Source organism: Amblyomma americanum, chromosome 6, assembly GCF_052857255.1.
Source record: "Amblyomma americanum isolate KBUSLIRL-KWMA chromosome 6, ASM5285725v1, whole genome shotgun sequence".
Taxonomy (NCBI): Eukaryota; Metazoa; Arthropoda; class Arachnida; order Ixodida; family Ixodidae; genus Amblyomma; species Amblyomma americanum.
The window spans coordinates 69487553-69503440 of NC_135502.1; the positions used below are offsets into that span (position 1 = coordinate 69487553).

Below are 15888 nucleotides of genomic sequence, written 5' to 3' on the forward strand. Positions count from 1 at the left end.
GCCACGAGAGAGGGATATGTATACCATCTGTGAAATGAGTAGCACCTGGAATACTGTAGAGTAAAACTTCATCAATTCGAATTAAATAACCATTTATTCGTACTCCTCAGCCTCGGTTAATTCAGATAATCCGTGCTGCCGTCACAGTCCTGCCGAACGTCCCTGTTAGACTGAGGCGACGGGTGCTCATTTATTCGGACGCCCAGGGGCTGGCATCGGTCAATTCTGACGGGCTCCCAAAAAGTGGTGCCGTGTCGTGCTATGATGACGTGCACCACTAACCGATCGCCCAAACATTCGTCCCCAGGCCTGAACTGCATGTTGCATTTCTTATCGGTGCCCCTCTGACATGCGCGCAACTGCAAGTGTTTTCAGGATCAGCAGGCCCCCGCCGGTAGGCCAATAGAGTCTGGCCGCGTTGTTTCGGTTTTGGAGCTTCGCCGCCAGCCCGAAGCGTCGACGGCTATCAGCACCGCTTATCAATCAGCCGAGCTATGCACCGTTTAGAATGACGATTGCATTGTCGCGGACATTTTTGTGCACTTATTTGTTTGTCGAAAGCATCTTAATGGCCGCTGCGGCAAGACTGTGAAACAACTGCGAGCGGCCCTCAATTCAGTCCGCGTGATACTTGCGTTCTTCCAGCGTGCTGGAATTCCGCGCTCGTCACGTGCTTTTCGTAGTTTGTGCGTTTCCTCACGTGCGACAGCACGTGTGAAGAAGCTTCAGCGCTATCGCGTCGCGGACTGGCGACGAAACGCGACGTTTAAGAAAAAAATTGTGCTGGCTTGGCTGCACCCCCCCTGGTCACCTGGCTTTTATGAATTTGAAAGCCCTGAGGTTGGCAGGTATGAGACTGTAGTGAGCCACTGTCGATTCTTGTTTGGCTGACACTGGGTGATAGGGCACCGATGCATCCTTACTGTTTAGTAAATGTTGTGTGTACATGACTTTACCAGCTCATTGTTAGCTATGTTTTATGCTTACATTGTTTTCTCTGTTTGCAGAAAGGACATTCATCTGAAGATGAAGTTGATCTTTCTGAGAAAGAAGATGGTGAGTACACATTTGGAGGAATCCTGTGCCAGTGCCTTTCATATATTACTGCTTTACTGCTAATAAATACTCTATAAATGTGTGGTAGGGCCTGACCTTTTTTTTTCCAGATTTGAGGGCCAATTTTCGGGGCGCGGCAAATACACGCGATATGCGAAAAAAAAATATTTTAAGTAAAAACACACCAATCACAAAAAGAGTGGAATTTGTTCTGTGTTCTGTCGTTATAAATTATAAATACGGCTTCGTTTTGTTTTGTTTGATATCTTTGTTCCCTTTGTTATTTCATTCGAACCTGCACGCGATAGCGTACCCCTTCGGTAAGTCGGGGATGCGTTACCAATTCACGACACGCGCGTGTGTATGGTAGTACTTTAATACTCATTTTTTGGCGCTGAAACACTAATCCTTTGACGTGGTCTTGCTTTCCAGACATTGACTCTGCCAGCAATGTCCTTGTGATGAAGAGCCCGCTGACAGAGTTGACAGGCCACAGCAGTGTTGTGATAGCGTCTGACTGGCTGTCGGGTGGGGACCAGGTGATCACTGCTTCCTGGGATCGTACAGCCAATGTCTACGACGTGGAGAAGGGCGAGCTTGTCATTCAGCTTGTTGGTGAGTTTCATGTTTTCCTTCTGATCGACTGAATTCATTCTTTACCTTATACAGTGGTGACCACCTATAACGTAACAGCTTCTAGTGTGGAACTGGGTATAATGCGGTTTTTGCCGGCCACCAGTCCGCCTTCCATAAGACTCATTGTAATGTCATGCCGATTAATATGCAGTCACATGAATCAAAACACCGGTTATATATAGTGTGGTTTTGAAACCCGCTTGGTGACCACACGGAAGAGCAAGTGCACTTCCATGCGTGGCGCTGGGCCCTTCTGAGGTGCGCTGCCTCTCACTCTGCAAAAGAAACAACAAAAAATCACGCAGTGATCGGTGGTCGATCCAAAGATCCATCCAAACGGAATGCGAGAGCATGAATCATTTTCACGATCGCAAACACTCTCTGGTGCTTAGGCTATGTTTTTTCAATTTCGATTTGCAATTCACACACACTGCTTTCACCAGTCGAAGGCACTGCTTCAAGCATGTTGACTTGCCTAATCGCCCAACTGTTTATGCTGCCACTTCTTGAAGGAAGAACAGCCATTTCTTTGTCCGCACCGTGTGACCGTCTACCCCTCACCCCACTCCGCAATGATATCGCTTCCATTGCACTTCTGAAGATCTCGCAGCTCACTTAACAACCGTACAGAACATCACACCACGTGTTTAGGGCCTGACACAAGTGCAGGCTCTGTGCGCCGCTTTCGTTTCCCCCTCAGCCTCCACGCGTTGCTTCAGTTTTTCACGAGATTATGTCACAGCTACGCTTCTCTCTGCACAGCAGACTTAGTGAGTTCCTTTTTGTTCCGTGTTGTTTTTGAAAAGGAAGCTACTCATCTGGCGTGTACTTTGACCTGAAAAAAGTGTTTTTGTCGGTGAGGTACTGCTTATAATGCGCATTTTTGTGGCCCCTGGTATCTCATAGCAGACGCAGTTATCGCCAGCGATGAGATATGTGACATAAGTGTGGAATTAGGCGTTTGTAAAATTTCAGCAGCATTTGAAAGACGCCGTATTAGGGGAGTGTAAATATTCAGTTATCACAAATTTTGAATGCTAATCAAATATGTTTGATATTCGGTTTTTATCGCTTCAGGTTCTTCCTCTTCGCGCGTGCCGCTACGGCCGCTACAAGGTGGCACTACAGGGGCCCCCGCCCAGCGCGAACAAGGAATTTGCGCGAGATGCGACGCACTGAAGGAAAAATGCACAGGGGAGCACAGACACTAAACGAAAAGTAACAGATGTGAAAGGCCGGTCAAGTTCAGATCACTAGTTTCATGCGGTGCCGTCGGTAGGCGCTACAAGTTCAGGAGGACGAGCCTGGCTACCTCGCAGTGGTCGAGGTTTGCTACGAAATGTAAGCGTGGACGGAGTCACCAAGTAGGTGCTGTCGCCCAACCAAAGCCGATTGGCTCGTCTACTGCCTGACGTCGCGGATCCAGATTGGGGAGGTGACGGGCTTGATGCAGTCACGTAGGTGGAGGAGGCTGTAAGCCAGCGGCGGGAAGTGCGGCATCCATGCGATGAACTACCTGGTACACGGTGGCGAGGTCGACTGCGGCGTGGTCGGCTGCGGGGCCTGAACGTACGGATTAGCTGGTGGCTGTGCCGGCAACGCAACAACGTCGCATGTCGCTGAACTTGCCGCTGGCTGCTACTCTCAGAGGCTATGATGCACTGAACTGTCACAAGGCGTGGAGACGGAGCCGGGGTAGGTGACTTAAGAGTGCCAGCCGTATCGAAGAGAGCGAATGCCGAGCTAACGGCACCGTAGTCAGGAGAGGAAAGGAGGAGTAGGGGACGGCATGTTCACAGATGGCCGTGAGGGACGGTGCAGATGCCACCGGCTGCGGTGAATGAGACGCAGGGTAGTGTCTCGATATCGCGTGGAAAACGGAAGCTTCAGTGGTTGTCTCGGCTGGCACGGTGGCACAGGTATGGCTTACGGCGTCAAATGTACAGCAAGCGGCATGCCGCGAGTGAAAGTGTTGAGTGTGCGTTTGGCTAACGGCAGGAGGCAGAGTGGGCCACGCCGGAGGCAGGGACGGAGGTGCCAACGAACTGTGCGTGGAATGCGTAGGGGATTCACAAGTTGGAGAACCAGTTGAGGAGATGGGGCGCTCGGCGAGTGGTACCTCATCCGGTATTAGTGCGAGAGTACTCACGAGAGTAGGCGAGCAAGGCTGAGCTGGAGCCGCTGTTGGATGGGTGCTTTCGGCTTTACTGGCTTGTGTTGCCCCACTGTGTGGCGGATTGCTAGAAGCAGGGTGGTGGAGTGGAGCACCATAAAAACGGAAAAATTCTTCTTTCAGTCCATCGAACAGGTGGTTGTCCGGCGGCGGAAGGTCAGGCTGGTCTAAGATGTTGGCGGGCAACTTCCACTTGACGAGGAGGAACCGCCAAATCTGGGATGACACGCCGTTGATGTATAGCTGTGCCTCCACTTGCGCGAACCAAGCAATAGGGCTGTATGGGCGAATGGCCACAGCTGTACTCGGGGCGGGTCCTGGGGCGGCATGGGGCACCACTCATCTTGGCAGGAACTCGAAGGTACAGCTTCGGTGCTCCAGTTGTGAGGGTGTTCGGGCTGTCCTAGGTCACCACAATGTGGAGGTTGCCCAGGAAGGCTACCGCGGCCACTTTTATTGAGGGCTGCCGGAGAGGAGGCAGCAGCAGAGCGGCGGCGGCGGCGTCTGGCCCTGGCCAAGGTCCCGAGCGTTCTCCTCAGCTCGCGTTTCAGATTCTTCCTCCTCCTTGCGCATGCCGCTACGGCCGCTGCAAGGTGGCGCTAAAATGTTTTTCTTTTAAGCCACTGTGTCCTCATTCTGTTCTGATCCCAATATATGCACTTCAAACTAATTTCAGATATCACATGACCTTTTCTGAACATGGCATTTCAAATGTATTGATTGTGCTGAAAAAGAAGCGTGCACACATAAATCCAGACTGCATTCATTAACTGTAATGAAATTCATCTTTCTAAAACCCCCTATGTTTTAATTTTTGCAGCCAGCGGCACAATATAGGCAGTACCACCCGCAACTCGGGTGTTCATTGCTGTGGAAATGTTTTGTGGCTGTGGAAACTTTTACCCGCTTGTTTCATGTTTTATGTATATTGATTATCTTCACCTCATGCTGTTCTCTTTCCTTCTGTTTATGCACCGGTCGGGAACAGGTCATGACCAAGAATTGACCCACACCAGTGCACATCCGACACAGCGCCTGGTGGTGACCTCATCCAAGGACACAACTTTCCGCCTGTGGGACTTCAGGGAGCCCATACACTCAGTCAGCGTGTTCCAGGGACACACAGAGTAAGCAGCATTTTGGCCTGAAATGTCCTTGGTTTTGGCCTTGATATGTTTTTGGAAACAAAGACCGGAAATGCACTGTTCTCACTGTTTCTAAGAGCACGAATGAACACTACCACATCAGGTTTGAGCCAGCATTGGTCCACAGCCCCAGCTGTAAAAATTGTCAGCTCATGACAGTGGATTGGTGAAACAAGTAGGATGTGTTGTACTGATTTCTCTTAATTTGCTATGAGCTCTCTGTGCACAGTGTAATGTGTCGGCAAAAAAAAGTTCAAAACCACCTGGAGGAAGGCTTGGCATGTGCTGAGCACATGTGCCGTAACCACCAAATACTGCACGCTTGTCTCACACTTGTGCAAGCATTGCTTTCATTGCATCTGGGCATTGCTTAGTTTCTAATCGTAGGTAGAAAGAACGGTGAGGAAGGGTGGTGCAAATCTTGGTTGTTAGTTCACGACATGCCTAGACTTGAAATGAATGTTTTCTCTGATGTTGGTGCATTTTTCAATGAAAAATGTCGAAAATGTTACGGCTGTTAGGCATTTTGCTGTGAAAACAGAACCAGTGTCGCAATGCAAAAATTCCGGCAGCTATCTGTAACCTCGGAAGTGGAAGCCTCCACCTTCCATAAGCACAACCCACCAACCACCTTCCCACGACACCCCCGTAGCTAGGGCTGTCCACTCGCCGACTCTCATTGTTGACCCGTCAACAGAAAAATGCTGGCTCAAACCTGATGTGGTGGTGTTCATCCATGCGTGAAGCCTCGGCCAAGAGTATAAGCAGCAAAGTAGTCACCGAGGGTAAATCCGACTGCTTTCACAGAAATGTCGTGTCACGTGTCTGATCGTCCCGTAATATTTATGCTTTACACCGGTTCTTGGCAGTAGGATAGACCATTCACCTTTTGTTGTATTTTTGTTTGCTCTTTTTGCCAGGCTTTTCGAAAAAACAGAAGATTTGGGTGCAAAACGTTGTTGTTAGCAGAGGATGTATGTGGAAGAACTTTGTGTGGCCCAGTTTTGTTTAGTTTAATAGAGTGCTCTGTCATTCGTTGTGTTACCTGGTTAATATTTAATACAGTGATGCAGGTATACGGGAGAAGTTTGTTTCCATGAAGTCATGCAAGCCAGTCACCTGAAATGTCTGCAGGTTGGAGGGGCCGTGTGTGCTTCGTCTGCTAGTATCAATACCAGGCAACTGAGTCATAAGGCACTGCTAAAAAAAAGAAAAAATTGTTTTTGAGCAGACGCATCCTATAAAATTTTGCTGCTGACTGTACATCCGGAGTTTCGTCAGCTATTTTGATAGGGGGTCGCTTTTCATTGATTTTGAGGAGCTGCATGAGCTTTCATACTTCCAGAGATAAGCATTTGCCCTCTGCTGCTGTTATTGTACATTACAGGGCACAAACTGAAAATATCTTTTTAATTGGAAGACGTGGGATCAATCCTGGCTACGGCAGTCAAATTTCGATGGGGGCGAAGTTGTGGAGGCCTGTGTACTTGGCGATGTCAGGGCACATAATCCAAGGTGGTCAAAATTTGCGGAGCCTTCACTGTGGCGTCCTTAATAGTTAAGTTTTTTGGGACATTAAACCACCATAAACCAAACCGAGCATCTCCTTCTTGGTTACATGGATGTTGGGTACCTTGAGCCAACCCATCCCTGCAAAGTTTCAGCAATAGCATTTTTTTTATTCAGAAAATTTTCATACTGTCTCTTAGACATTTATTTGATCTTACTGAGGACTTCTGTTTTTTATCTGCAGGGCTGTGACTTCTGCTTCATTCACACCTGGAGACAAAGTTGTGTCAGGAAGCGATGATCGCACAGTCAAAATCTGGGACCTGAAGAACATGAGGTCACCCCTTACAACAATCAGGCTTGATTCTCCTGTTAACAGGTAACCACTTTTATCTGAGTGCTCAAAATCTGTTGAACCTTGTGCACATTGTGGTAAAATATTTGCTGTCTATTTTTTTTATAGCACTCTTCACATGACTTTTGCAAACAGTTTAATGGTAGCAGCGTGGTGTCAGTCATAAATGAATCCTATATGTTTGGAATAGTTGCTCGATATCTCTGTTCACCATTGGTCACTCATTTCTATGTACCGTATAAATGCGTGTAAAGGCTGGACTCTTTTTTTTCCAGATGTGAGGGCCAATTTTCAGGGTCCGGCCCATACATGCGATGTGCGAAAAAAAATGTTTTCAAGTAAAAACACACCAATCAGGGAATGAGCGGCATTTATTCTAGAGGAGGCGCTGACTCTACATTCAATCATCACTCGCAGAGCATTCAGACTCCGAGCGGCTGCTGTGCTGTGGTGCACGCTCATCCCACAAGAAATCGCGCAGCATGTCCGCTGTCAATGCATAGCCATTGTTCCACGCTTCCATCACTTCGCAGAGCAGCTCTTCCAGTTCGGGAAACTTGCATGGCTTGCCTCGGAAAGCGCGCTTTTTGCAGCTTGTGTTCCTCAATGCATCCTTTTGGTTGCACCATCGTCGGACGCACTTCTCGGCCACATCTAATTTCCTGCCTGCCGCTCGCTTGCCGTGTTCGACAGCAAATTCCCAGCCGTGTAGCTTTTAAGGTGCTTGCCCATCATGCTAAGCAATTCTCGGCGGCAGCACGCGAAAGCCACAACTACGGTGAACTAACACGCTACCACAACTCCCGTGCCTTTGACAGCCACAAAGGCTGGTGCTGGTGATACCGATGCCGATATCTATAGCGGCAGCTCACGGTGGAGGAAAAAGTTGACGATGATGATGAGCCGCGGCCTCGGGCGCCATCCTTGGGCGGCACCTGGAAGCTCCTGTGCACATGGTTTGCCTCTGCAATCAAGCGCACCATTGCTCACAGCCGGAGCTGATTGCAGAGTCTACGGCGAGTGCATTTCGAAGGCTATTCCCACGTGGGTCGTGGAAAGTTTGGGTGCGGCCCTTACATGGATATTATATTTTTTTAATACTTTCTTGGGGAAAACAGGGTGCGGCCCATACACAGGTGCAGCCCTTACATGCATTTATACATAGTTTATACGTGCGTTTATACATAGCAAGAATTTGCTAGTTCTGGTAGCCATTGTATCTGCGTTTAGTTAGCGTGCAGGTCATTTCATTATTACCATGAAAACTCTGCGCTGCGTTGCCATACTTTGCTTATTGTCTTGCTCATTGTGATGGTAGAAGGACATCAAAAAATTAAAATTGCAAAAAGAAAGGACAGAAGTTTGCCATTTCACTTTTGAAATGTTTACTCTAAAAGTACCAACAACGACTTTTAAAGGTCCTAAATATTTTGGCACAGTGGAAAACTTTGCATCCAATGTGCATGCACAGTGGTTGCACTAAGGATGCCATAAAACTTTTTGAAAAGTAAATGTTTGACCTGTGTAAATGTTTGCTTTTATTTATTCCGGTGCGCAATGAGTGTGATAGCTACTCAATACTCATAAAATTGAGGCACTGAAAATGAATGAGGCACCAGCAGCAAGAAAACAGTGGTATTGAACAGTGCGATTATAGTTTATGGCTGGTGGCCTCATAGCATCTGAATTTCTTCTACGTTTGTACGTGGTTTTATGCCTGCATGCATGCATGCAAAACTGCTGATGCATGCCTCCTTGTTGTGAGGGCCAGATGGAAACGCAGTGTCATTTTTCAGCACTTTTTTTTTTAATATTAGAATATGCTCCGGAGTGAGGTTAAAGGGACACTGATGGCTACTCTGTCCTATTATTGTTCGCAGTAAAAACTGGTTCTCTGGCTCTGTATGGCTGTGTTGAAGTTTGTCAGCAAAAGACTCATTTCTCGGCGAGAAAATTCAATTAAAAAAACTTCCTGCCAGTTGAGTCAAACTCGTGATGTCTTTACCGAAATGGACTGGTTGCCACCGTTTCAAAGTGAATGGCGGTGTAGCATAGCCTCAGGAATCCTGGCAAAAAAATATTATGTCGACGCATTCGTTTTTTGGTGCCAGTGGTCTTTGGTGATTAGAATGTGGTGCCCTGTCAAAATGGGCAAAATTCTAATTGTCCCATTGTTTCTTTAAATGCTAATAAATTACATAAGAGGCACTTTTTAAAAGAAAAGCCGCCCACTGTTCATTTAACAACAGCTGTACGAAATGCATGGTACTGATACAGTAAAATCTCGTTACAAGAGACATGGTTACAAGAGACATTTGAAAATGGTTTGGTCGGTTTTCCTACGTTCACCATGTTAACTACATAGCATACAAGAGACACGGTTACAAGAGACACTCGGTTACTAAGGACAACTTTTTTTGGTTCATAGAGTAAATTCCTCGTTATTTCGAAGAGACACAACCCAGGTATGCTCCTGCAATGGGGTCCACGTCGTACCAACTTGTATGCGCAGCACTTTTCATTCCCTTGGCTCGATTCTGTTCTGTTCCTCAGCTGGATGTCACACACCACACGGTTGCGATTATTGGAAACCAAATTTCCGTCATCCTGTTTCTATAATTGCAGTCGAGCTCCAGCACAGACTGTTGAGTTGACTTTATGTTGGGTTGGATTTCAGTCCCAGTTTCTGCGGTGCCTGTCACTTTGTATGCTGGTAGTCAGATCGGTTTGATTCTGGAGTTGTCATGTTTACGTGGAACAGTTCTGTTGGACAATTTATCCACTGTAGTTTCGCATCAGGCGCAAACTCAAATATCTAAAAGTCATGTTGAAGTAAAGTCATGTGAAGTCGCATTAACAATTTCCTCTTAATATTTGTAAATGAGTTTAAACGCACTTATATCCTGATGTGCAATAAACTGATCTAGTCTAACTCCTCAGTGTTTTTAGAATATTTGGTTACAAGAGACCTTGGTTGCAAGAGACATCTTTCTCGTGTCCCTTGAGTGTCTCTTGTAACGAGGTTTTACTGTATACGGTAATTTGAAACGTGTGCTGATATATGTATAGTATTTACACGATTGTAAGTCTACTCGAATGCAAGTCGACCCCCTCCATATTCATGGCAGGAAAAAAAATATTGGCATGCCTGCCCATGGACACATTCCGAAATGAAAATGTATTGGTCACTGGACTACTCGTCCACACTTGCACCACCATCCTCATGGCTATGGGGCCTTAGACATTGTAAAAACACAGAGCAAGAAAAATCTGCGACCGAAATAAAAAATCTAGGGCTGAAAGGGTTAAAGTAAAAGATAAAATGAAAAATTTTTTCGAAAAAAGCGCACAGAATAGCTGAATGCTACTGGATAGAGCCCAGAGGAAACATAAAATGCAGTCGTGTTGTAGCATTCTCGATATCTCGTTTGCCTCAACTTTATTTACAGTGCCATACTTTGATTTCATTTGTAAGTCGACCCCCATACAACTTAAAATTGTGTAAATAGATCAACTTACAATCGTGTAAATATGGTAGTTGTTTTGTGGGATACACTAGTAGTGCCAAATTTTCACTCCGTCACGTTCCAGCCGCCGCGGTGGCTTAGTGGTTACGGCGCTCGGCTGCTGGCCCGAAAGACGCGGGTTTGATCCCGGCCGCGGCGGTCGAATTTCGATGGAGGCAAAATTCTAGAGGCCCGTGTACTGTGCGATGTCAGTGCACGTTAAAGAACCCGAGGTGGTCGAAATTTACGGAGGCCTTCACTAAGGCGTCTCTCATAGCCTGAGTCGCTTTGGGACGTTAAACCCCCGTAAACCAACCATCCGTCGTGTTCCTTTATCTTGCTTTCCATTTTTTGTGCAAACTTAAAATACAAGGTAGGACCTTCTCATTTCCATTATAATTTCTTATTACATTCTGCTCAGCTATGTCCTCAAAGGGAGGGATACTGAGGGCTTCTCCATCCATTATGTGTTCTTAGTAAAATTTGATTGTTTGGGTTTTCATGGCTCCGCTAATGTTCATTCGGCAGCAAAAGACATCTTTATTCCACAGAAATTTTGAATTGGTAGTTGAAAAGGGGACATTTATTTTTTCCACTACTCAGTTTGAACTCGACATAACGATGACGTCGAGACTATTGCTGACTTCGTGATCACTGGCTGTGAATGGATAGCAGTGTACTCTAGCCACAAGGACTTCGATAGAAAAAATTTCCTAATTCAAAATCCTGAAGCCAGGACTGCAAAGGTGTCTGTGATTACAGTTTCGAAGAGAATGATGGCGGTGTAGGCTAGCCTTCAGGTTGCACGCCCAGAAAACTGTCTTGCCATCATTGTAGTTTTGCTTGTGAGAACAGCCAGTGGAAGCAACACTTGTATTTCATTTCTTGGCGTTTACTAGCTTATAAGAGGTCCGCTTCCTGTGAAAGTTGCTAATTTCATTGGAACATAATAATAAATGGTGTAGGCCATCTTCAGCTTGCCCCAGTGTCCCTTTAAATAAAGATCATGTTGAAGTCGCAAATGAGCCGTACCTTGAGTGCAGCTGACCTTTGTTTTCTAAACTGTGCATTCATCCTGCCACGCAAATCACTTACCAGGGATCACTACTTCGACAGACATAGAAGAGAATGCACCACACCACTGTATGGATCCCCAAATAGCTGACCCTTGTATTGCAGAGTTTGCACCGAGCTACCCTCCTCCTCCATATTTTATAGTATCGTCCTGAGTAAACAAGCCAAATTGCCAAAAATCTGAAAGAGGAAGTCTATCCATGTCTTTGGACCTGTGTGGTGACTCGAGCAAGGGCCTCAGCTGACCGGCTCGTTTCAACTGGAACACGTAAAATGAGCATTTCAACTACACCAAGACAAAAACTATGAGGCAAGGACAATGAACATAGGTTGTCCCAGGACGCTTCTGCTATTTTTATAAAGTCTTGGAGTAGTTTCCATAAAGCATTTGTTGAGTAATCGGAGCTGAGGCTCTTGTGGGAACTGCATTATGCACTTGTGGGCTGTTAGCTGGGCCTCATGCTCTTAGCACTTACGCTAAACAGTCGAAAGCACGGTGCTAGAAATATTTTTGGTGATGTGATGTCGCACCTCTGCCATTGAGCCACCACTGAGAACACATTTATAAAGTTCCCAGCAGGCTCAGAGAGTGTGCCACTGTGTGCTGGGCTTACCGTGTCCCTCCGCCGTGCTATATACTAATTGTGCGCAATGCAGTCTTTCGTCTACAGTTTTCCCGTTCGCCTTGCTTGCTCATGAATATTTTGAGCTTGTTTTTTTGTTGCAAAAAAAATAAATAAAATGAAGAAATGAGAAAAGAGACGAAGGAAATGAATATATTAATGAATTGAAGGAAAAGAAACATGTATCGATGAAAACAGTATTTATCAGGTTCTGTCATATCATGCAAGGTTGGAACAGGCTGCTGCTCTAATGATAAGAGAAGACCTCTAACAGGTTTGTTAGTAGCAGAAAACCTTCACAAAATCCTGAGATGACCATTGTTAACTCTGTGCGCATAGTCACAATCCTCATGGACACTGTCCATTGGAACAGGATAGACTACACCTGGATGGCAAGCTGCCAGCTGTGCTTTGTCGGCGCAACAAATTTAACATCTGGTGTGCTATTTTTACTAGGCAAATCAGTACATGTCACAATACAGAATTTTTTTGCTCTTATTTTAATGTTGTTTTCATAGACAAACTAATTTTCTGCAAATTAATCACTAAATCTTAACTAATGCACATAACAGCAGAAGACTAGCAAATGACGCAGCCAGCACTAACAACTAACACAAACTTAACATCTAACTAATCGCTGAATTCATCAGACTAGCCTCTCACAGACATTACAGTCGAGAGCATATTGCATGAGGCTTGTCTAGTCTGCATAATACTGTCCTATTTATAGTTTTGGCGTAAGTGTAATGAAACATTGCTTTATGGTAGAGGCACACTATATGTGTTCTGTATCAGTTAAGACAGCTATCAATTCATACCCTAATAACTGTATGGTTTTTGAAACATTGCAGCTGTTTTTTTTTACAGAAATGCCCAGCATATTTAGAGGAAGGAAATTGTAGCAGATCAAAATGGAAGCACTGAAATGCCGCTAGCATTGAGAAACGTATTGGTTCCATTCCCCTGCCGCTCACAGCATAACCACTCTTTGTATTCTTTGCTTCCCTCTGTTTCACTTCTGAATTCCATGTTCCTTATTTGTATTTTCCCAAAACGTTTCTTTTTTCCTGTGGCTCTTCTTTCTTGGACCTCTCTAACAATATACTAGTATATCTGTGATTTTTGTACAGCCGTGAAATTTTCTGCTCTTCATCAAAGAGCCTTCTCTTTTTCTGTATTAAGCCGTTTCTGGCGTAAAAAGAGACAGATCACTTTGTTTGGAGTCATTCGGATGCACGAAGTTAATTTGTGTTTGTCTTTCCCAAGACTTGCAGTTTCAAACCAAAACGTCATTGCCATCCCACACGACAACCGGCAGGTTAGGCTGTACGACATGTCTGGCGTTCGCCTTGCAAGGCTGCCTCGCAACAGCAGACAGGTATGAAATTTTGATGATGAATATTCACATGCTTCTTTGAACATACTGCTTTGGCTTCCTTTTAATGCGGGCTGACCCTTTTTGTGTTGTTGGATGCAACTCAGAAACAAAGAGGCATGCCCCTCAAAGGAGGCTTTCTAATCAGTGGCGTTGAACTGTTGTCATGACATCGCAGTTAACCTTGCATCTGCTTACTGTCATTTTGTTGTGTGCTCTGAAGGGTTAGGGTTCGGGCTAGTGGGTAATCGACATGAGGAGCCATAGGGCACAACAAGGAAGGGTCACAACACAAGTGCTGTTATGCCCCTCCTTAAGCGCCTGCCCTTAGTGACCCTTTCTTGCAAGCATGGACAGGAGGCCCCAGACTAATCTTGACAGGGATGATTACTTTGTTGTTATTCGGAAGGGCAATGGAAGTCTTCTCCAAGTAGCAGAAAGCTCAGTCTCTACCTTCACCAAGTGTCTTAAGCCACTGTCAATTACTCACAAGCTCGCCGTATGGGGCACCACTTGTTTTCCTGATCTAAAATTCGTTTCCCTGAGTCGTGTTTACTGGATGTATGAGCCTAGAGGGAACAAGTACCTCTTGCCCTTTTCCTCGGCACATACGAAGTTGGTTAAGAGAGGGGCAGTAAAAACATGCCTTTCTAATGCAGTCAGTAAGTCATGTGCAAGCTTAATGACAAGTTTCAACAATCAGGTAGATTGCCTTCAGGCAGCAGGCTACCCGAGGCACCTCGTAATAGCAATAACAGAAGGCTTGCACAGGCAGGACAAAAACACACGATTGACAGATGAAGGCAAAAGTCTCAACAAAATGGTAGTAGTGCCATATATTCACAAGCTTTCCCATGCCCTCAAAAAGGTTTCACAGAAAATTAAGGTTTGCATTGCGACACCAGGAAGATTGTCCCACATATGCAAGGCCAATTGCCCGGACGTCATTGATCGGAATCCCTGCTCGATACGGCGTAAGAATCCGTTTGTGGTGTGTATTACTGCTTTCGTGTGGCAAGTTGTATATAGGGCAGCCAGGCCGTTGCATAAATAAGCTCCTCAGTGAACACCATAGAAATGTTAGAGATGAGGGGTCTGGTAATTTTTCTCGTCACTGCTGTGTTCACAAGTGCGCACCTAAGTGTGAAGGATGTTCGGTGATAGGCAAACATGGCGATCAAGAAACAAGAGAGATAATTGAAGCCCTGGCAATGGACAGAGTGGGTATAGAAAATTGTGTTAGCAGTCGTTCTGTATCGTTATTTAAAAAAAAAAGACAGCTTTCTTGGATTCAGAGCAGCGGGCGATAGTGTGAAGCGTGCTCACTGGTTGGTTTTTGGCTTTTGTGTGTTTTTATTGTTTTTGTTTTGACACGTCATGCTGTTGACAAAATGATCATTGGTATATTTCTATCCTTGCATTCTGCTTGTTGCTTTATAAAGCTGAAAGCGCCAAATAAAAATCGTTTAGTGGCAGTTCAGCACTCGTGTTGTGCCCCTTCCTTGTTGTGCGCTATCGAACCTCATGTCTTGTGTACTGTGTTGGTTGCCACCATTCATTTGGCTCCTGCCTACATTAAGCTGCTATCCGTGAAAGTCCTGAAACCCTGCTACAAGCAAACGTAGACAACATACATGCATTTGGTGGGCAAGTTAATGTGTCACTGAAAAAGACAAAATTTGGTAATTCTTGGGAAGCTTAAGCACTGAGAGACGAGTTGTCCACAATAATTACAACTGCTAATTGTGACAACATTGCAGTTGCAAAGGGGTGCATACAAGCAGCTCTTAAGGTATATTGATGGACCAGCTTATTTTTGGGAACCTGTTGATGTGCTGTAGTAAAGCCGGTGTCATGGCTTACGTAGCAAAGCTTGCTATTGACATGCAGAGGCCTGCCCCCTACCTTGCAGTTTTGAAGCCCCATAGCTAGCACCTCAAAAAAGTAATGTAATCTTGCTTCTTCTTTCAGTATTTTCTATCTTTATTTTCTACGAGATAGAACCAGTGAGCTTTTCTTTGCTTTGTGCCTATGTTAACCTCTTTTCTTCTCTGCAAATGCAAGAAGGTGAAGTCTCATGGCAACATGCCACAAATGAATGCATTGGGCACTGCGCTTTAAGTCCCAGCATTTTCTAACAGCCTTCAAGGTGAATTTTTGAACACCACTTAGGTGATGAAACAAAACTATATTTTATGTAAACAAGCTTTGCAGCGGCATTAGGTAGTTAGAAATGGCAGTAGTTAATGGCACATTAGTTGTCGGGAAAACATTCGTCAACTGCTTAGCAGCAGTCGTATTCAGGATGTTCTTTGCTAGTGTGGACACGCTGGGAATATTCCAGGGCATTCTGAACACAGTGGTACAGTGCGTACTATTTTTCATGGGAGTGTTCCATACCAGGGGGGAACATTCTGGGAATATCTCGAGGTGTTC

At 45.5% G+C, this 15888-nt stretch overlaps 1 protein-coding gene across 1 annotated transcript in view; it reads left to right on the forward strand.

Moving 5' to 3' along the window:
• The window catches only part of Wdr37 (WD repeat domain 37), a 132109-nt gene that overhangs the window by 114025 nt on the left and 2196 nt on the right, over positions 1 to 15888 (forward strand). The window contains exons 7-11 of the mRNA XM_077627240.1: positions 1008 to 1056; positions 1489 to 1671; positions 4854 to 4992; positions 6764 to 6898; positions 13344 to 13455. Of these exons, the coding sequence (XP_077483366.1) occupies positions 1008 to 1056; positions 1489 to 1671; positions 4854 to 4992; positions 6764 to 6898; positions 13344 to 13455 (618 nt within the window). The remainder of the gene's footprint in view (positions 1 to 1007; positions 1057 to 1488; positions 1672 to 4853; positions 4993 to 6763; positions 6899 to 13343; positions 13456 to 15888) is intronic.